Source organism: Schistosoma mansoni, chromosome W (assembly GCF_000237925.1).
Source record: "Schistosoma mansoni strain Puerto Rico chromosome W, complete genome".
NCBI lineage: Eukaryota > Metazoa > Platyhelminthes > Trematoda > Strigeidida > Schistosomatidae > Schistosoma > Schistosoma mansoni.
Genome location: NC_031502.1, coordinates 38,321,841 through 38,344,074, shown reverse-complemented (window position 1 = coordinate 38,344,074; position 22,234 = coordinate 38,321,841). Strand labels below are relative to the sequence as shown.

The window sequence follows — 22,234 nt, the reverse complement described above, 5'->3', positions numbered from 1 at the left end:
AAATAGTCAATTAATTTGATAGAGATAATAACAGAATTCATTCTATAGTAATTGGTGATTGTTAGGCAATTGTATATTGTCTTGTTTGTTAAATTATTTTAAATGATAAACTGTTATATCTACATTTAAGTCTATTTCAGAATAATCTTTTGAATTACTTGTTAAGAAAAATCGATCAAACGAGTGTAAATATGAAGTACTAGGTATTATTGTGGTGTGGGCTACTTATATCCACATAAGTAGTATATGATGATGGTCAGGCATAGAATGTATTTCAGCAGAAGATCGATAAGGGAAGAACGGGAACGGAATGCAATTTTTTTATGAAAATGTATGAATAATGAAATCAGAGACCATGGTCTGATATTTGCAGAATTAACAGTCAAGATTGAAACAATCGGTTGATAGTTTGCAAATTAACTGTTTACAGTATGGTAATCAGATTTTAAAGATGTTCTGTAATTTCGCGCCTAAGTACATTCGATCGGCGCACATTCGTGTTCTTGTTCACTACATTATGTTAATTGAATGGAGCACTATATATACTGTACACAACCTTGTCAGGATAAAATATACATTAACTGTGACAGTGCATTAATAGCTTCTACCGATTATCTATTATCTTCAAAATCAACTAGGTGGTGATTCTACACAATAAGAAATAATTCGTTAACATTTGAATTATTGGACCTCAGTTGTCATTTTAATTTTCAAATCCTACATTCACAAATACTACTCATAAATATACATTAGTGTATCAGGTCTGTATCAGATCTAATTACAAACACAAACACAACTACAGTGTAAACATATAGAATCCTAACGATAACCTATTCTCTCGGCAAAATTCTTGAAATACTATTTATTTACATTTGTCAAAGTAAAATAACTTTCTGTAGAAACCTTCTTTCTTTATTTTTTAAATAAATTTAATTGATGATTACCTTAAATTTAGTAAAAAAAATAATAGAAAATAATTCTACTTGAAGCTTTTTGGCCACTTTATTAATGTGACAAATTTACCGATATTTACAATTGATCGATCAATGTGTGGTGATCAGTGTCATGTATGTTAAGTCCTTCTTAGTGCACATCAAATCCTATCGATCACTCATCTAGGTAACTCGACATTGCGTGCACTAGGTTGAGATATGATGGTAGTGATAAAATAGAACTATGCATGAAAATGCTGGAGACATTATTTTTTGATCAGGTCAGGATACCATCCATAAAAAAACTGACAAAAGATCAGATCACATACAGTAATTTAGATTTTATATCCTTTTTCAACCATGCTTGCTGGCGAAAAATGTGAAATTTACATGTTTTAAAAGTAGTAAGTGTTTGCTCTTAGAGATGAAGATGCTGTATTACTCAGTATATTAGCGAAACCAACATCTAACAATAGGTATTACAACGAAATCTACACATCTATTTCATAACTTACATCAGTTTTTCCCATAACAGTTGTTTTGTGTTTTTCATAACGTGCAAGAACAAATTTCTAAAAAAAAGTCGAAAAATTTGAACGAAATAAATTTTTTAAGAAAAAAATTTTATTTGGAGCACATAAAATACGAAGACAACAGTAGTTAATTTCACAACAATAAACTGTGAAATAAAATAAACAAGGTATATAATCTGTTCAGTGGTTGGAATGACAAAACGTATTCTTAGTATAATAACTGATACTGGTTTGATACTCGAAATGCTGTCTCACGAAACAAAATCGCTTATAGTTAGATAATATGTTACTGCTGGTATTACTAGCGTTATTTAGTCTTAAAGAAAAAATGAACTATTTAATACATAGTTGTATTGGTTGTATTATTCTTCTCATTGATGTTTAAGATTACAATTGATTCATCTCATATTGGCATATGTGCATCCTTTGCTAATTGCCTCGATATTGCCTTAAGTCACAAGCATTATAAGTAAAGATGGATGGTGGCTAGCAGAGGAATCCAGGTCGCGGGTTTCGTTTTATTTGGGACTTGTCAGCTAGATGTACCTGGATCTCAGAGTTGATGTTCACCCTGAGACTCGAACACAGTACCGCTCGCTTCAAACTCCATTGTATTATCCACTTAGCTAACAGTACTGGGTCGGGGTCTCAAAAGTGAACATCAACTTTGGGATGCAGGCACATCCAGCTGATGTGTGCCAAACAGGATGAAATTAGCGTCCTGCTTTTCACTACTTGCCACCATTCATGTTTACTAGAAAATTTTAGTTGTATAAATACAAAGCATGTATATTAATTCTTAACAGATATTAATATGATGATATTCATGATGTGTAATCTGTACAAATTTGTATTTCGCTAATGAAAAAGCGTAAATTAATTAAAGAAAACATAAGTGTACCATTAGCGCAAATGTTGAATTATTATTGTTATTATTATGACACTTTTTCTCAAATGTTTAATAAAAGGAAATTTGCAAATAGATGTTTTAGGTAAATGAAAGAAGCATGAACCACTTTTAAACTAGATTGTCATGAACAACTTTTGAGCATATAATTATTTATTGGAAAATATCATTTGTAACTAAAATTTTGATTAGTGCCAGCTATTCAATGTATAATTTTATGTATGGCTATCAGTCTTAAAGCTAGTTTTTATTTATGATCAAAGATGGATAGTGGCTAGCAGTACAATCCAGAACGTGCATTTCGTCCTATTTCGGACTCGTCAGCTAGATGTACCTGCATCACAGAGTTGATGTTCACTCTGGGACTCGAACCCAGTACCTTTCGCTTCAAACGCCATCGCGTTATCCACTCATCTACTGAGTCCTGATAGCCACTTGCTTGTGCAATGTGGTGAAGTTTAAATTCACATGGTGTTGTTTGTTTGAATCTTTGCTTATAATGCTTGTGAATTAAGGCTATACCGAGGCATTACGCACTGTATGCACATATGCCAATAAGAGACTGATCAATTGCAGTCCTAGATATCAATTGGAAGATTCAAACAAACAATATCAAGTAAATTTAGTTTTTATTTAGTTCAAATTGTAATAATATTTTTTCATTACATTATAAGTAAGAGTAACATTCTTCATTTGGTTTAATTTTTAGTGTATAAAATTATGGATTTTATAATAATATTTCCTATCCCCACCCTCCGAAAAACTTTATTGTTTTGCATCATAATTTTTCTTAAATTTATACAGTATATAAGGAATATTTGGAATTCAGAGATAAGAATTTTCCTTTCAAAGATATCATTTACTAAAGTTAAACATTAGTGTCTTTGGTGATTTGATGAATATATGAGTTGGAAGCCTTCCAGTAAGTAGGCTGTATCATTGATAAAGGAAGAGGATATGACGCAGATGTGAAGGCATAAACTGATGAAACAAACAAAGCATTCCCACAACTATAGAACACCTAGAATTCGAGAAAACTGGCATTCAAAACGAAAATCAGAATTCTCAATACTAAAATGAAAACGGTTTTGTTGTGTTTGGCTAAAAATGCGAAATTACCACAACCATCATCTAAAAGATACACTTATTTATAAACAACTATTTATGCAAGATAACCCAGATTCATTGAGCAGAGTTCATCAGGAAAAATCTACTCTTGCAGAGAACAAACCAGCTACCAGTGACTGAGAAGCTAGTAAATGACTCTGTGGGATGATAAAACAAATTTTACGGGAACGATCCCACTACTTCACAAAGCAAGCTCTTACTTCGAACTCTCAATGGAGAAAGAAGAGGAGCAAATAGAACAAAACATGACTCCGGCAATTGGAGCCATACAACTCAGGCTAGTGTTTGTTCGAGATCTTTAATTAACAGCCCATTACTGAAGAGAAGGAACATGTCCAAGTAAGTAGGTAAGTATGTAATAAATACATAAAACTGAAAAAGAATAGAGTTGGACTATATCACAAAGTATTTAGTGGTTTTAATTATCAAAAGACGACCAAGTAATAGTCCAGAAGTTAAAGAATATTATGAAAATTTACGTGTCAAAAAATTGAAAGACTATTGTTCAACACTATAAACACAACAGTACAGGTTTAGCAGATGATCTCATTGTAAAGAAAACTTCACTGAATTGTATTTATTCTCTACTCAGTGATACAACGTGTAGCTTTAATTATTCAGTAATGGTTGATGATTGCAATAAAGTTTTGTTAAGTGAAAAAGTGTAAGCTAGAAAAAAAGCAGCCATAGTTTACAATAGTGTCAGCCTTACATTTGTGTATTAAATACAAGACAAACCGAAGAGTAGTGTCCATTTTGATTGAAAGTTTAATTATTTTCTAACGATTAACTTATCCGATTTTTTGAAAGAAAAATACAACGATCAACTTTACAACAATTAACTACAAAAGTACAACGTGTAACATACAACATTCCATTATTAATTTATAATAGTCTACCTTAAATGATGTAAGAAATTCTTTTTGTAATGAATTAGAGAAAGGTGAACTGAACTGATATAGACGTGAATTATGCAACATACATAAACACCTTTAAATAATATAAAGTAAAAAAGGAATTGAACAATTGTATATAAAATAAAGAAATAATAAACATCTTTAAATGAAATTATCAATTTTCTTATTTAAGTTTTATTTAAGCACATAAAAATTGGTACAAAGGGTCACCAGATATATATGCGCCACACAAATCTCATTTGATTTGTGTGACGGATGTGATACTGCTCAGATACCCAAACTGAAGCAGGTGGTTTTCTTAAGGGGCCACACTCGGAGCCTTCCACCTCGATGTCTGATCCATAAGGCAGTGGAGCACCGCGAGGAGATGCAGTCCCATGGAAGCGGGTGATCAACGATTGATTTATACACCATTTGTTCCTTCAGGATCCTGGAGCCTATGTGCACCGTTGGTTTGGAATCAGGGTTTTCCATCTCCTCTAGGCGGACTTTTCGTGTCTACCAACCCGGTTAAAGCGCCGGACATTCGCTTTTCATCCTCTCAGTTTCGTAAATAACACCCGTGGCACGAGAAGGCAGTGAGTAGGACTTCCATGGCAGAGGCTGTATACGCGTGGCCGTGTGAGAGCAGTTCGAGAGGGAGAGCGGGCTCTCTCCACTCTCGGCCGTAACAGGGCATTTTGGGGCAAATTATCAATAACCATAATTGTTTAAATCGAAATATAAAAAGAAGTTAGTTAAAACAAAATGAATTTCAATTATTTGTGTAGGTCAAAATCTTTTTCGATCTAATTTGAATTCACATGTGTTTGAACTATAAAATGAGTAAACAATTTAAATAAATTGAAATTTTAAAACGAAAATCTCATCACTAGGAAATTTATGAAGTGATAAATTTATTTTCGTGGTGGTACTCGTTACAGATCAATTTCAGTTGGCGAGCTGACTAAGAACTGAACAGCTGACACGCTCAACCATGAAAATATAAGCGAGAAATGTAGTTCATTTTTGAGTTCGGATTAAAAAAGAGACCTAACAATTAGATTATCAACCTAGTCTCTGATGCAAATAACCTCTTGATATAGCTCGATAACTTACTCATTTCGCTGCTTGTTATTTCACATTTAAAATAACTAAACAATGACCAGAATCTACTACAACTCACCGCACATATTTCGAAATAATTACATATTAAAAATGGATATTCTGCAATATTCATTTTCATGTTAATGTAAACGTTTGTAATTTATTTGGTGATTGCGAAATAATACAAAAACATTGGATGCCAACTCAGTGATCTAGAGGTTAAGTGCTTGCGCACTAGACTGAAGATCCTGGGTTTGAATCCCATGTACGGGATCGTGGATGCGCACTGGTGAGGAGTTCCATACTAGGATGGAACGGCCATCCAGAGCTTTCAGGTAATCAATGTTGGTCTAGCATTGATCCATTCATGATCTCAATCAAAAACTCAATAATCTTAACAACCCTATACTGATAAAAACATTTTACTTTTAATAAAGCTTGTATAAACTTTATTTGAGAAACAAATTTTATTTTGAAAATGTTCTTTCTTCCTAATGATTTGTCTGTTAATTTAATGAATCAGTCTGTAGTTCTATATAAGTAAATTAATAGAGTTTTAATATCCCAATGAGTAGAAAAATTAGACTTTCTGACGTTTCGTGACTCAATGTAGGCCACTTCTTCAGAGAATAGTTCTATGTTTTACAACAAAATTTAAATTAACATATCAAATTTAACATCAAGTAATATATAATTCATTGTTTTCAATAATTGGAAATTGTTCGTTCTGGAAGGAAAACAATCATTCTTTATCTTAAATAAATTGAAGCAAAATCAACTACTCATCATTAAAACAAGTTTAGTTTTTTGTTTCATGTTTTGCAACTTATGGAAGGGCCCTTTTTTAAACTAAACTCCATAGAGTTGACGTTTCAAAAAAAAAATTATTCAAATTTGCTTGTATGTTATTCACAAGATTTAAGGTTAACAATGTTAACTTTTTCATGCTAATCAACTAATCATCTTCATTTACTTAGTCTTTATCCAGTATCAGTTTTACATTTGAATGTGTATACAATTTGTATACAGCTTATTGGTTGGTTGTCATATTAATGTCTTATGATTTTTCTTTTCTGTATCATGAAAAGCAACTCGTATATCTCAATTTTAGCTGATAATGAAATCATTACTGCTTTATACTTAAACACTTTTGTTATGACTGCATTGCCAATCGTTCTATCTGGTTGTCGCTAATCATGTCGGAATCATTGATTACTTATACTTTTAAAACAAGGAACCACTGAAATTCTCACGACTTGAATTAAGAACACTAAGACTGATACGAGTGAAGATGTATTAACCCCAAAACACATTGACGACCTCAGTCAAAAATGCACTCGTTTATATATTGATAATAAACCTATTTTGATTATTAATTAGGATAAAATCACACGTATGAAAAATACCTAGGATTATAACAAATCACATGCTACATGTCGTGCAAAGTATAGTTCATGTTAACTTAATGCTACATGAATATTGTATGATATCCCACTGGAAAACAAAACCGAATGTTACATTAAGTAATTATCACATTGAATTAAACAAACGGAAGTAGTGTTGAACAAAAGTTACATTAAGTAAAAGAATGTAATTTTTTCTTTTCATCCCGTCATATCAACTTTATATTGACAATAACGTCAATAATCAATGTTTACGATTATACTATAATAATTATAAGTTATAAGTCAATCAGTCAGCTACAACATAGCAGCAACGGTCAGGAATTATAAGTTATAAACGTCAACAAAATTAAAATAATTAACTTACTCAAGTAAATGATTGAAATCCAATACATTTTCTGATTGAGCATTATAGAAGATTAAATTATAGTTACATATCATAATTAAAGAATGTTCTGTAAATACTTTAAATGAATCTGATAAATAATTTAGCTACAATATAAAAAATAACATTCAAAATTTGAATACGGCATTTAATTAATTTTAACACTTTAAGTGTAATCCACTTGCTGTCCTTTATTAAGTGGATTAATAAAGATAGTACTTGGTCAATGTGATGTTAAATGTAATGAAAATCAACTAATATAGACTGAATAGTTATCTGCAAGAGTAAAGAATACCATATGTACTCATTTCATATTCATATAAGTGAAGATAAAAAACACAATCATCTGAAGTAAATACCTAAGAGTTGATTCAGAAATGAACGTCTTGTGTAAGTGGAGTATGTATATTGTACAAATTAGAATATGGAAAATTAACGGATAGTTACGCTTCTCGTGAGAAATATATCAAATATCATAAATTACTAATTCAGAGCATTATTTAGCTCACGGTACAGTAATTATAATTTAATCAACATTATGATTATCGAAAGACACGATGCATACAGAAAGCAATTTAGACGTTATTAATGACACGTATTGTTATAACTTTGTGCAAAACCTTATTATATAAAATAGTCCTTATCCTTATCTATATTTACTAGAGAATCAGTAAATCCTGAATTATTACGAAAAGTCAATTGATAACTTTTGCAAACTAATCTCATCATCAAGAGAAAGATTCTAAACTCAATAATCTTTAACAGACAACTCTTTTATGTCCAGGACTCTTCAGTAGTATGCTGTTGAGGAATCGACATGAATAACATGTGTTATTGTTTAGTATCTTGGGCTGCCCCCCGATACTCAGATCACTAGGTTCAATTACAGTTTCAAATAGAGTCCATACACAATATATTCTGTTAATTAATTAATGTCATTGGTATGTATCCGATTTACTAAAGAGGCAGTTCAACATAACTAGTCATGTATGTTCACTGGAACATCAGAAATCCATATAGAAATAAGTCGCTAGTGAACATATAACTATTGTCTATTTGTTTCGCGAAAACTGACGAAACCAGATCAGCATTTGTATCACGAATGGTCATATCACCGGTCAAAATGAAACAAGTGAACAACGTTTTACACTGATTCTATTGAGGAAATTGCGGGCTTTAAATTAATAACACAGAAGATATTTACTAAACGGATTGACGAAATGCACTGAATCAAACAGTTGTCTAGAAATGCGACAATGTTCTAGAATAAGAAGAAAGGAAAACTCCTTTCCGTATCCATTTGAAACCAGTTGTAGTGTAATTACCAACAACAATCAGTCTCAAGCCAGACAGACCGAAAATGGTATTGGAGATTTAAGTAGCCCATTTCAAAATAAATTGGAAGCCTTTTATATAAAAACATTATCTAAGAAAAGAGTATTCTAAGATGCTTGCAATTTACAACATTCATCTCAATAACTGAGTTTTGGATTCTTTATGAAAAACTTGAAAATTGACTATAAGCTTGTGGCGTACTGTGCATATGAACTCTACTTATTTTCCTAAGCATTTCATAAATTTCGGAGGTCAAATAAGTTAGAATAACATGCTGATTGTTAGTACATTTGATGTGAAACTAAAAAATTTGTGATCTCCATAATGAAACATGAATCAGAAATAAGTGTTAACGCTTGATGAATATAAATTCATTAACAAATATTTCATAGTACAGACTCCATTAAGCAATAAATTATTAACTGATATAGTGTTCGCTACTGATGTCGACAGATATAGGTAGTATGTATCACCAATCGAAAATGGAATGTCTGGAGGCAGAAGATTTAAAAATTCGAAAGGAATGGAACGAGAACAGTGAGTGATTAGTATGGAAACGAGGCGACAACAAAGTCTGAGACAATTGATGGACGTTTTGCAGATGTAGCGTTAACTGTATGGTTCTCAGATTTTACCAAGATATTCTGTAATGTAGCTTTTTACCAAACCAACTATCATGTAAGTAATTTCATTGTCACCAAAATGTATTTGGATCAGTATGATGAAAAAAATAGTCATACTGAAAGGATAATTTGTAAAACATAACTCAAATGAACAAATGACTGTGGTTCATAGCATATTTCTGCTAGAAGATTATAGGTGAATTTGAACTTGTTTGTCGTTTACAGTTTCTCAATACATAATGTAGATAACACTATTCTACTATTCTATTCAAATCAACCATTCGATTAGTATAAGTATGATTTTTACATCTTTTATATATCCAACTGTCATAATTTCGTTTTTCAGGTAGCGTGATGACTTACATCATTTTCTGTAGTGAAATATTTGAATAATAATATTTCTGATAACTATCTATATAGAACAATAATTAATATCATTATGAATACAATGGAAAATTTTAATATACTCATTGTCTTCTCAGTTGTAAACATACTTCAATGTACATGAAGTTTTATAAGTTTATACAAAACAAAAGCATTTAAGTAATGATCATAATTGTGAAACAAACGTTTGATTTTCTAAGAAATGCTGTATTAAGGATAACAAACTTAAATCTGTTAGTAATACATCTTACCTCTTCTCTAGTAAGTAGTTTGTCTGACCATAATGATATAAGTTGTTTGAACGTATGTAAAAGAATGATTTGATCCAATGATCTGGTATAATTTAATCGAATCAATGCTATCCACTGACTGTAAATCAATAAAATAGAAAAAATTTCTAAATGATTTGGTGTCATAAACTTACAGTTAAATGCGTTTTCTTTCTTACGCAAAAGTATTTTACAATCTAAAGTTACTGAGTGAATAGAGTTATTTTGAACTAATCAAATTGGGAATTTTTATGATATATATAATGAAATATGGAATGACTACTAGTAGCTAAAGTGTCTAGTGTTATAACACCAACTCTTACTTGAACAAGCTCTTAAATACTCAATAAGTGTATATGCATTTACAAATATTTTTACAGTAAGCTGATAACTCATTTTTTTAAGTTAGTAATTTGAACTGTTCCAAATGTTTACGTTAAAAAAGGTACTCAGGATAGTACTAACTTCGTATATTTGGGTTGGATGTTTTAATCGTCGAATTATGTACATTCTGAAAATTAAATATACTATGAATATGATAATCTTTGAAACTTTTATTAACAAACAGATATAAAATGTTCTTTGATCAGTGTCAAGTCACATAAGGATATGGCTGATGTTCAGGATTTAGTTCCCCTTAATTAATTAACTGAAGTACGTCAAACAGTCATACAAAAAACAGTATCATCAAAATATACAATTTCCTTACATAATATTAATTTAATCTAATATCATATAATGAAATGGTCAAAACAAAAGTAATTTACTCATGTATGATAAACAGTAACATGTTTCCTATTATTTATTTAGTTACGCAAACTGTATACGGAACATTTTTCCACTATCAAATGAATTAAAAAAACAACATTGAATCAATACTTTATGCGTCACATACCTCTTAACTAATAACCTAATAACGTAATAAGAATAGTTAATTTATAAATTGAATCATTCAGTAGATTCCTCAAAATCGTAATGAATTACTTCATGGTTGATAATATGCAAATAATTTAGATGAAGACAGAGAATTTAGCTTTAAGTAATGTCTCTTTTTACAAAAAAAATTATTAAAATATATGTAACTTACCACATAGCTACTTGAATTTCTGTCAGTCCATTTTGAATAGCATGTTGATGAAGAATAATTTCACCTTCCTCAACTATATTTCCATTCCATGGTATTCCAGTACTCTAAATGAATGATGATGAAGATTGTAAAAACAACACATAATAATACTGATAAGAAATAAATTTTCAAGATATTAGACCGAACACGCTAGATTTTAAAATGATGAAGTTATATATAAAAGTGTTTATATACAATTATTATGATATACGTAAGAATGGCTGAATAACGTGTCCAATGTGATGTATTCGTAATTCTCTGAATATGGTCAATGGTTTAATAATAATGAAACATTTTATACTCATTTTGAAATCTTGAGTAGTTAGGCCTTTAAACATTTTCACAATGAAAGTTAAATCAAGACAGAAAAGCAAATTTAAAGTGTACTAATTATTTTACGTTAAGATTTATTAAAATATAAAGGTAGAAAAAGCAGTGGGTTTTCTACACTGTCATGAATGATTATGTTGTTGAATTATTCGTTCGAAAGTTAAACATTCTATTATCTAGAATTAATGGTAAAGAGATAGTACCATTCAGGGAACTCAGTAAGTCAGTCACAACGTAGAACTTTGTACGTACGTACATCAGTTCGAGTTGCCATACCACATTAACACAGAGATGCAGTTGTCGATTTAAATTTCATAGTGGTAGAAGTAGTAAGAGTATAAGCAGTAATCGGAAAGATTAGGGCACGACCATAATGTTGTAATTTTTATGATACAATTCCTAGTACATTTGAATCACATAAAAATTTAAATATGAAATAAGTACAAAGTGTCTCATCATTGGTTACTCCAGAAAAGATGACATTTGACAAAAACGAAATTAAAAAGACTTCAAAAAAGTGGTTCCAAAAATAACCGTGATTGTTTCCTTTTAAAATGACAAAGAAATGTTACTCAACATATTATTTCACCAAACAAAATGCACTAAGATTCATATAAAACTTTGAAATTTCAGTGTTTCAATTCCTGATAATGTACTTGAATAAAAATCTCTGTAATTGTGTACAACATTTGAATACTTTGCCTTAGTAAACTAGTCAAAACATACAGTGAAAAGTTGACTGTATACGATTATTTAGTTCGTTGTAATAACCTGACGTAGCTCATTACAGGTAACTTAACTACAAACTATAGTAATCAAATATATTTTTACGACTGAATAATGTATAAATGTCCAATTCTGTAAAGGAAAACAGTCTTAATCTACATTTCTTTATATATATTATGTACAAAAAGAACTTACCAGTGTGATATAACAACTAATGTTATACTCACCATTATATTTATGCAATATTTATTTATAGTTTTAATGAAACGGGAAACGTTACTGAATGTTTGATGATGCAATCACTATTAGCAATATGTTTTTAATGGGTAGAGGATACAAAATATTTTAATAAAAGTAAATACAAACTGTTAACACTTCATCTTACAATATTTAATGTATCCATTCAGAAAGAATAAGTAATTAGTTGTAGTCATGAAGTGTCTCATAAACACACTGCCTTAAAACAAACAATATTTTTTTTATAATGGTTGTTCTACAAATTTGCATGTTACGTCTGTATTTATTGCTTTTCTAACATAGAATGTTGTTCCAGGTTTTTCCTGGTGGTCTAGCTTCAATCGATTCACACTTTCAATTATGAAAATACTAAATCTCCACAAAAAACCTTCTGATAATAATAATTATATACTCAGTTGTGACTGACTTCTAGAGGTAAATCCAGGAGTTCTAGTGAGAAGCAGTGACCAGTGGAGTTCAGACCACGTCTGTTGTGAGATAGAAACTCACTGAAGATAATTGATGAACGGTTGCTCAACGTCGTGGATTGGTTGGAGTTAGACATAAACACCATTTGATATCGTCTCAGTGGTCTGTCTGTTAAGTGCTCTGGCGCTAACTGGTAGGTCCTGAGTTTGAATTTCGCGAGGTGAGGTCGTGGATGCTCACTGCTGAGGAGTTCCACAATAGAACGAAACGGTGTCCTGTGCTTCCAGGTTTTCCCTGGTGATCTAGCTTCAATTGACTCACGCTTTCAACTATAAAGTGTAATAGTCCTTATCAGTACAAAAACTTCAACTGGAAATTTAACAGTTAAACTATCTAATTAGTTATAGGCATAGATTGTACAATTTCTAACATAATGAATCGTCACCTTTTAAACAAGAGATCATATCAAGTATATTCTGAACATATGATGTTTATTTCGTTATAGTTCTTAAAATAATGAAAAGTCAATATAATTTATTTTGTCATTATCAACTGGTAATATGTTGTTTACCTATCACTACATACATTGTTTATCAATTCTGTCTATAGAAAATAGTCCATATTGATAATTAATCAATATGACTGGTGAATAACAAGTGTACAATAAATGTATCCTTGTTTACATGTTGAATATATATGAATAATAAATGTTTATAAAAAATGTATATAGTAAATATATGAACTTAAGATAACAAATAGATCAGTCGAATTAAAACAGGACAATACTGGTAGTAAACTTATCACGTAATAATTTGTTAAACTATTTTGTTTTCTGTTTTTTCTAAGCGTAAGAAGGTCAAATAATCTAATCAATGGAAAATTTTTTTTTTTGGGAAGAACAAAACATTAAAAGGATAAAGGGAGATTAAGAAAGAAAAAGCATCACACCGATTTTTTTTTAAAAAAAAAGAAACATGAAATCGATAAATAATTTTTTTTTAAAGTAGATTGATTGACGATGATATTGTTTCGAATCACATAATGATTGTTTTTTAATTATTTATTCACTGAAGAAGTGGCTTACACTGAGTCACAAAACGTCAGAAAATCTAATTTTTCTACTGATTGGGATATTACAAATATATTATTTATTTATAACAATCTACCTTATGCTCAATTTATTCGAAATTGTCAAATCAAAACTTGGTAATGATACCTACAACTCATTATGTAAAACAGTTTAATTTTCAATAAAGGACTGATTACCACGACGCTCAATGCTGATTAGCGTTGGAGACTGTTGGAAGAAAGTTCAGAGCGGCCTAAATGAAACATGGCATTAGTTCTTGAAGTCACTAACTTCTGGTCTGATCCATGTTGGTGGATGCAGACTGCTTAGATGGGTTCCTCGCGACTATCGTTACCAGTGGTCGGAGACTCTGAGTGACATGGTTAAGAATCGATCACAATGACTTAAGTGAATACACCATCTTTCCTTAAACTGTGAGATTAAAATATCCTTAAACTGTGAGATTAAAATAACTTTACACTTTTCTTTCTACTAACTAGTTCTTCCTCTCTGGATTGTATCTTTATATTCGATCTTTCTTTTATATATTACTACCATTGAAGTAACTAATTCTATGAATATAGTGTTCACGTTATCGTGACGATGAGGTGTGGCAACTTAGACCAACGCACATATGTGCCTGATTCTACGTTGTAGCTGACTAACTGACCAAAATTATTCTTTCTTGTTCATGAAAAACAGAATTTGCTAATATATATATATATATATATATATATATATGAAAAGCTTTTCGAAAGTATAGTGAGCTTTGTAAAGTATGATAACAAGGTGGTCTCGAGGTTAAGCGCTTGCACACTGGACCGATTGTCCTGGGTTCGAATCCCACGTGCGAGATCATAGATGTGCACTTTTGAAGAGTGCCATACCAGGACAAAACGGCCATCTAGTGCTTTTGCGTTATAATAGTGGTTTAACATCGACTGATTCATGATCTTCATCAAATACTTAACAATCTCCACAACCACAAACGGATAAAGTTATTACCTTAATACTCCAAGAAAACAAGTGCTATTTCACTACAAATTTAAAGTACAATCCAAAGAAACATAACGTTGTTTGCATCCATGTGTGGATTACAACTGCAAAACCATAAGTATCTCTCAGGTTCTTTTATTGAAGTCCAACAATCACAACTTTGTTATGAACGAGAATACAGGTGAGGACAATAAACTGTATTTTAATACAAAATACTTCATTTGCAAATCCTCCATCAATTTTCTCAAACTTCATCGCTTCTTCGTTGCCATAACAATTACTTTCTTCTCCTGTTCTTTTTGAATCAATCTTCCAAACGTTCGGCTACGAGTAGTTTCACTTTTGATTGGTGTTATATACTACTTATATCGACATAAGCAGCATACACCACAACTTAACGTTATAAGAAAGATGAGGTCACCACCTAATTTTATTTTATTTATGAAGGCTTTTGTTTCAATTTATTTCAAATAAAAATGATGCATCAAACAACATAATACGTGTAAACACTATCAATTGCCAGTTCTAATGAAGTGAATATTGTATTGTTAACATTTTCAGCTGTTTCTTAAGGTGTATTCAATGACCTGTGCAAACTATGTGGAAAGAATTATATTTGTTTATTTGTTTCCGCTAACGTTATACAAATCCTAATGAATGTTAATAACCAAAAATGACATTTCACTCAATCACAAAAGAATTATTTACACATTAATGGAACTGGAAAGTTACACAAAAGAAGTGTAAGTGATGCCTTGACCTGGGACGTAGCATTCAATTTTTATGTGCACCATTCTCCTTACAAACAACATGATATATTTTAGACGAATATTATATAATTACTACTTAGTTGTCTAGAAAAGAATTCCATGTATTTACCAATTATGCAAACATACTTCTAAATACTAAGTAATATCAGTTTGAAACAATTAATCCCTTTGATAAGTTTAGATGATGCAATGAGAAATCGAAGGTTATCAGAATTATGTAATATATTTGCTCAATAAATTTCACTTTGATTACACATATACTTGTTAAGAAAGTTTATATATGAAAAATAAAAGTTCAACCTTTAATCTTCTTATTGCATTATCTAAGAAGGATCAGTTCGTTAAGTGTGAGAGAACATATGTGTTCCGATACTAATTTGTGTTCTTTCAACTAAGATATAATATACTACGTATTTTCATATGTTCGATACTTATATGTGACAAATTACCACAAATTAATAAGTATATGTATAATTCATGATCATGAAGTATGCATGTATAGATTTTCATTGTTTTCAAATACTCTAAACCAATCTATCTGAATTGAATAATCATTAATAAACTAGAATAACTCAAAATTGACTTAGAATTACTTCTTCCTTCTCATTGTGAATATCGTTGCACTTAAAATGGTATAAGTAGTTTGGCTAAATGTATCTTGTTCTTTTTATCGTATTCAAAATACGTGACAAATATATTTGTTAAAACTCTTTATTTTGAAATGGTCTAATATAAAGTAAGCATATATTTTCTTTTTATGAATAATTCAGTAATTTCATCATACATTACTTCTTTTGATCCAGCTACAGTGCCAAATCCTTTAATAAGAAATTTAATGTTTTAAAGTCCACTACTAAACGATGAACTTATTTTTAGATTCCCCTAATTAACTTAGCCTATATATAAGGTAGCGTTTTATTGCTTATATTTGTGACTTGTTTAATTCATTATTGATAATTATACCTGATGTAATTTGGAAGAAGTATAACTGAAAATTTAATGTTATACAATTCATACTACTCACATAAGTTATAAAAAATAGACGAACGATTATTATCGAGTTAGGAAATGTCTAAAACATAACATTTAGAAAAGAAGAACAACTACGTGAATAGTTTAACAATTTCAGATCAACTTCGTCTTTTCATTTATAAAAAAGGGATCAACTACTTCAAATATTTATATATTATAAGTAGACAATATATTACTCATATAAGAACTACCGTCTAAATTAGAGCGAATAGTTTCATAGTATTTGGTAGCCGACTTGATGTAAGACATTTAATAGGAATAAGATATTTGTAAGTAAATCCAACGTTTCGCCTGGCAATCTGGTCCAAGCTTTTTTAAAGGAAATACTCTACTTTATTTTTAATATAGAACCAATAAGATCTTAATTGAAGTGTTAATTAAAATGTTACAAATTAAATAAACTTACATTTTCTTGTTTTAATTGATAAAGTGAAAATAAATAAAATAATTGAATATGTTCTTGAATGGCCACAGTTTTATCACGTTCAGATTCATTTAAATCATTTTGTACACTTAAACTAAGCGCTAAATGAATTTCACCTTGAACTTTTGATCGATTTGAACGACCTTCCAATTTGAACCAACTATCTAAACCTGTAGATGGTATATCCTACAATATAGTTAGATTATAGAATTAATATCAGTTGTTGATAGAAGTGATTTTTTAAAAAAAGAATGGTTTACATTTTTAGGAACTACATCTGATCTTTAAATTAGTTGAGTGTCACTTATACAAATAGGAAATAAATTCGAGCTATCAGAACATATATAACCTACTTCAAAAGAATTAGCTTTCTCATAACGTTATTTGATTTTTGAAATCAAGGGAATCAGAAAGAAAACTAGTTGACTATTCTAATGAGATTGAATCATAATAAGCACACACCACTCCCTGAAAATTTACTACAACCGTTCAATTGTAAACTGTTAAACATCATTGTAATAATGAAATACCCTTTGTTCTTATCTGTATTTAAAGCTTCTGTAATCGCTGAACTATCACCAATTATTAGTTGTAATTTCGCTAGTGACGAAACATAAGTAGGTATCTGAATTTCCTTATTCTCGTAATTTATAAATGTTAAGAGATAAAGAACTAAGAACCAAAGACCATAGTAAGAATATTACTAAATTCATACCACTTTAAATATATTTCAGTGTAATTTCAGCGAGTTCTCTACCCATATCCACATATCAAAAGTATGGAATTCAAGAAAGTAATCATAGAAATAATAATACAGTTCAGGTATGAATTGTGATGTAAACATCTAAAAAATGTTCGAAGATGGAAGTGTTAACAAAGGTGACAATGGCCATTAATTAACAAATTCATCTTTCAGTTAGACAAATTTCATTGAATATATGTAAAATAAAATGTGAAAATTTTTATGAATCAAAGATAGTAAAGTATAGGCCATTTTTGTGCACTGAATACATTCCACGCTAGACCGTGCAGTTAATTTTGATACTTAAACCATATTATGCATGTCATATATGTACTGAATCTCTAAATTTCCTCGCTTGTTCTGCAGCTTGAATTTATACGAAAACAATTCTCAAATCACGAGAAACTATTACCGATTCGGCTATTTCCCTAATCAGGTTTACCTGATATTGTGTTATCACTGATCATTGTAAGAACAATTAATATGCCTTCACCTATAACTATCATTCTGACTAAATTTCATACTAAATAAGAGATGACTGACAAACAATGAATACCAATATTGTTTATATCTGTGTAAGTTATATCTATCAGGTATCTTTTATTTGAACATTGAATGATATAAATGATCCTCATCAACACCAGTCACTTTTAACTTATGAATTCAAAATAGCTATTGAAAAGAATACCGAATAAAATATCAGCACATTTCCAGCTCAAATGTAACAGACTAGTAAAAATACATTAAATAACATAAACTGGAAACAAATTATTATAAATAAGTTGTATTTGTCTATGGTTGATTAATTTGGTACATAATCTGTTAACTAATGAGAATCTATTGAGGTATAATGATAAATCATTAGATTATAATAGATTAATGATGACGGGTAACTATTACGTCACAATCATTATTTAACAACCGTTGAGATGAAATACATTAATTCATAAAGGTTCAATCAGGCTAAAATTAATTTTCTTACAGACTGATTAATACAATGTTTCAAAGAAACGACTGAAGAATTGGTTGGGTAAATTATGAACTATTGAAATAATTCCCCAATGAGAGTTCACAGTGCCTTTTATTATTATACACTGAGAAGTGATCATCAATAGTATTGAACATATTGAAGTAATCATACTTTTTAATAATCATGTTAACATTATTCTATAAGTTTGATTCTGTTGTATATATATTCAACACTAGATAAAACAAAACGAAAGATCAATTATTCACTTACTTTGATATCGATTGTGACACAACCTAAAAAATCGTCCATATCACCAGTTTGATTTTTACGTGCAGATTGACTAACTTGTTTAAAATAACGACCTAACTGTTTTACACCACGAATTTCATTTAAACTTCGAACTGCTTCTAATACACTAGTCTCTTCATCATGATCCCTGAAAGTAGAAACATAAATCAATTGACCAAATTAGCAATGGTTGTTCATAAGGTTTTCAAGAGTGATGACAATCAAGTTGAAAGTATAATACTTTCTGTGACAAAATATGTACAAAAACATAATTCTTCCAGTGATTAACACATGGTATCTCTCAGACGTAAATTCATTTTAAATACATTTATCCATAGATTTACCGTATTGTCAATTTTATTGAGTTAGTTTTAAACTAAACCGGTCGGTTGTCCTATTACCGAACGACTTAATATGTTATTCTTTGGTCAATCTTCGGTGTATAGTTAAATTTAATTGTTCTTAAAAAATTCAGAAGCCAAATATAAGTTGCCAAATGTAGACCACATACATTGACGATCAGACCAGCCTAAGGAAGAGTATAAGAAGTGTCATTTAAATAACAAATCTATACATAAGTTAGAAATAACCGATCAACTTCCATTACAATTATTAAAACAATAAGTAAAAATAGATCGTGGATATTTCTAGATACATGGCTGATCATATGTCTAAGTTGAAGCGATACGATTGCTGTAAATATACGAACGTCAAAACAGTTCTACTGTACGGAGCTGAAACGTGGTGAACTACTACATCCATCATCAAGAAGGTACAAGTATTTATAAACAGATGTTTACGCAAAATACTCAACATTCACTGAACGGATACTATCAGCAACAGCGTTTTATGGGAGAGGACAAACCAGATTCCAGCTGAAAAGGAAATTAGGAAAAGACGTTGGAAGTGGATCAGACATACATTAAGGAAATCACCAATGTGCATCACGAGGCAATCCCTAACTTGGAATCCGGAAGGGAAGCGGAAAAGAGGAAGGTCAAAGAACACATTACGTAGGGAAATAGAAGCAGATATGAAAAGGATGAATATTGACTGGAAAGGACTGGAAAGGAAGGCCCAGGATAGAGTCGGATGGAGAATGCTGGTGAGCGGCTCATGCTCCTCAACGAGGGGTAACAGGCGTAAGTAAGTAAGATTGCTGTAAATACGACAACAAATATTTGGAATATCTTCTATCAGTCCATGGTAAGATAGTTTCTAAGAACATAGTTGAAAGTGCTATGAACATATGAACATAATATGTTGCATGTAAACAAATTTAAGATTAAATGATTATCCAACATAAATAGTCTTCACTTAATACAAAATTAAATAAATCTTTTGGATAAATGTCACTAAAGTGTCAAAAAATAATCCATATATTTAGATTCAGATCTATAATTCGAGTGTATTATTATTTGGCTCGCACGGAATAACATCAAACCGTGTGACAAAAAAGGAATCAGGATAATTCCTTCAGAAATACCTATAACCCATTACTTTTATGAATTAACTCTGTCTCAGTTACATTTCTATTCACTTTTTCCTACTAATGGTTTAAATCTAGAGTGAAAATTACTACTGAGGCAAAATGATGTAATTTAATATAGATTATTTATGAATGGATCAATGTTAGACCACCACTGAAAATCTGGAAGCACTGAACGATCATTTTATCCTAATATGAGACTCCTCAACAATCTCCAAAACCTTATACTGAGATAGATTATTTACGAAAAACTAAAATTATGATCCAGGTAGTTTGCATCCTTTTTAATTTATTATCAAAATTACATTGTACTCTATTAGACTTGCACGCAATGTATATGAATATGAAATATTCTGTTTATAATAATAAACTTTTATGTACATTTTTCGCATGCCTACAATAGTCTATATATATCTTTCTAATGAAATTCTTCTTTTACCCTAAAACATAAACAAAGAACGATTGTGATGATCGGAGTGCAGAAAAGAAAGAAAGAAAGATACCTAAGGAGAATTACATTCCACTATATTGTTTTGTATATTTAACATTTATATTTAAGTTGAAATGAAGAACTCTCTGTCCCCCTTTCATTCTCTTATTCTTCAATTAGTTATAATAAATGATATACAATTTAGTCACTATCTTCCTAATAACATTCTGTAATAACATAACAGTAATCAGTCAACACAAGATATTTAAGTGAATTTTCTTGTAATTTTCTATATATATTATCAATCATTTTAATAATTTTGTTAAATATCAAAATATAAACTGACTAAATTAACAGTTTCATTTATAAACAAGTTTTGAGATAGTGGAGAAGATTTGTAGCTCAGGTGGTTGATTTTGATAGAGTTTTGTTCTCTGAGCTCTGAGCTTCATCAAAATAAACAAGTTTTATTTTGTTTTTATATTTTTGTCTAAATAAAACTTGATAGTAACTAAGAAGGGTTGTTAAAATAAAGAAGAAAAAAAAACAAGAGAATGGAGGGAATTTAAAAATTATGATGAACTGAAGAGAAATTTATTGTTTAATAATAAACGAACATAGAACATTTGTAGTAATTGATTTCAACCCAACTTTTTATTGACTTAATATTCAAAGTATGGGCTGGAAGAGCTTAAATAAATATGAATCATGGTCAAATGATCTGACGTTTACACAAAATATCTTATTATTCAAAGAAAACAATAGTTCATTACGGAATATGGAATCTGCGTGAATGAGAAGCTAATCAAATTCATTTACTAACTGTCTGTATTTATAATAAACCTTGAGAAAAATATTCCATAAATTTTAATTTCTCATGTCAACTGGATACAGAAATCAAGGTACATGGGTCATAGTTTATATTTGTTACTTAGGGGTTAAATGTCGATCCCTAAACGATAAATCTAGTCAATTATTTATGAAACATACAAGTCATTAGGCATTTCAAGAACATCAGATGTTCTATTTGTAACATACGAAGACTATGACATATATAAAATATATTACTATCTGAATAATAATGTCGCTATAAATATTCTTGTATAAAGATGATGTTTAGATATGCTTTGGTCAACATTTGATTCAAGAAAAACCAATTTGAACATAAATGAAATATGATGAGAATGAAGCAAAGATGGACAGTGGCTAGCAGTGGAATTAAGGACGTGCGTTTCGTCCTACTTGGGACTCGTCAGCTGAATGTGCCTGCATCT

General features: G+C 30.3%; 1 protein-coding gene and 1 non-coding gene across 2 annotated transcripts in view; both read right to left on the bottom strand.

The window, feature by feature from the left end:
* Smp_210510 (subfamily C1A unassigned peptidase (C01 family)) overlaps window positions 1–22,234 on the bottom strand; it is a gene marked incomplete at its 5' end in the record, with an annotated part of 118,234 nt that overhangs the window by 44,023 nt on the left and 51,977 nt on the right. The window contains 5 exons of the mRNA XM_018789626.1: window positions 1,448–1,504; window positions 9,885–10,002; window positions 10,990–11,093; window positions 17,024–17,227; window positions 19,024–19,189. Coding sequence (XP_018655050.1) covers window positions 1,448–1,504; window positions 9,885–10,002; window positions 10,990–11,093; window positions 17,024–17,227; window positions 19,024–19,189 — 649 coding nt within the window. The remainder of the gene's footprint in view (window positions 1–1,447; window positions 1,505–9,884; window positions 10,003–10,989; window positions 11,094–17,023; window positions 17,228–19,023; window positions 19,190–22,234) is intronic.
* Smp_tRNA_00096_Gln_TTG.1.1 lies at window positions 2,727–2,793 on the bottom strand. Its single transcript has one exon. It is a non-coding gene (tRNA).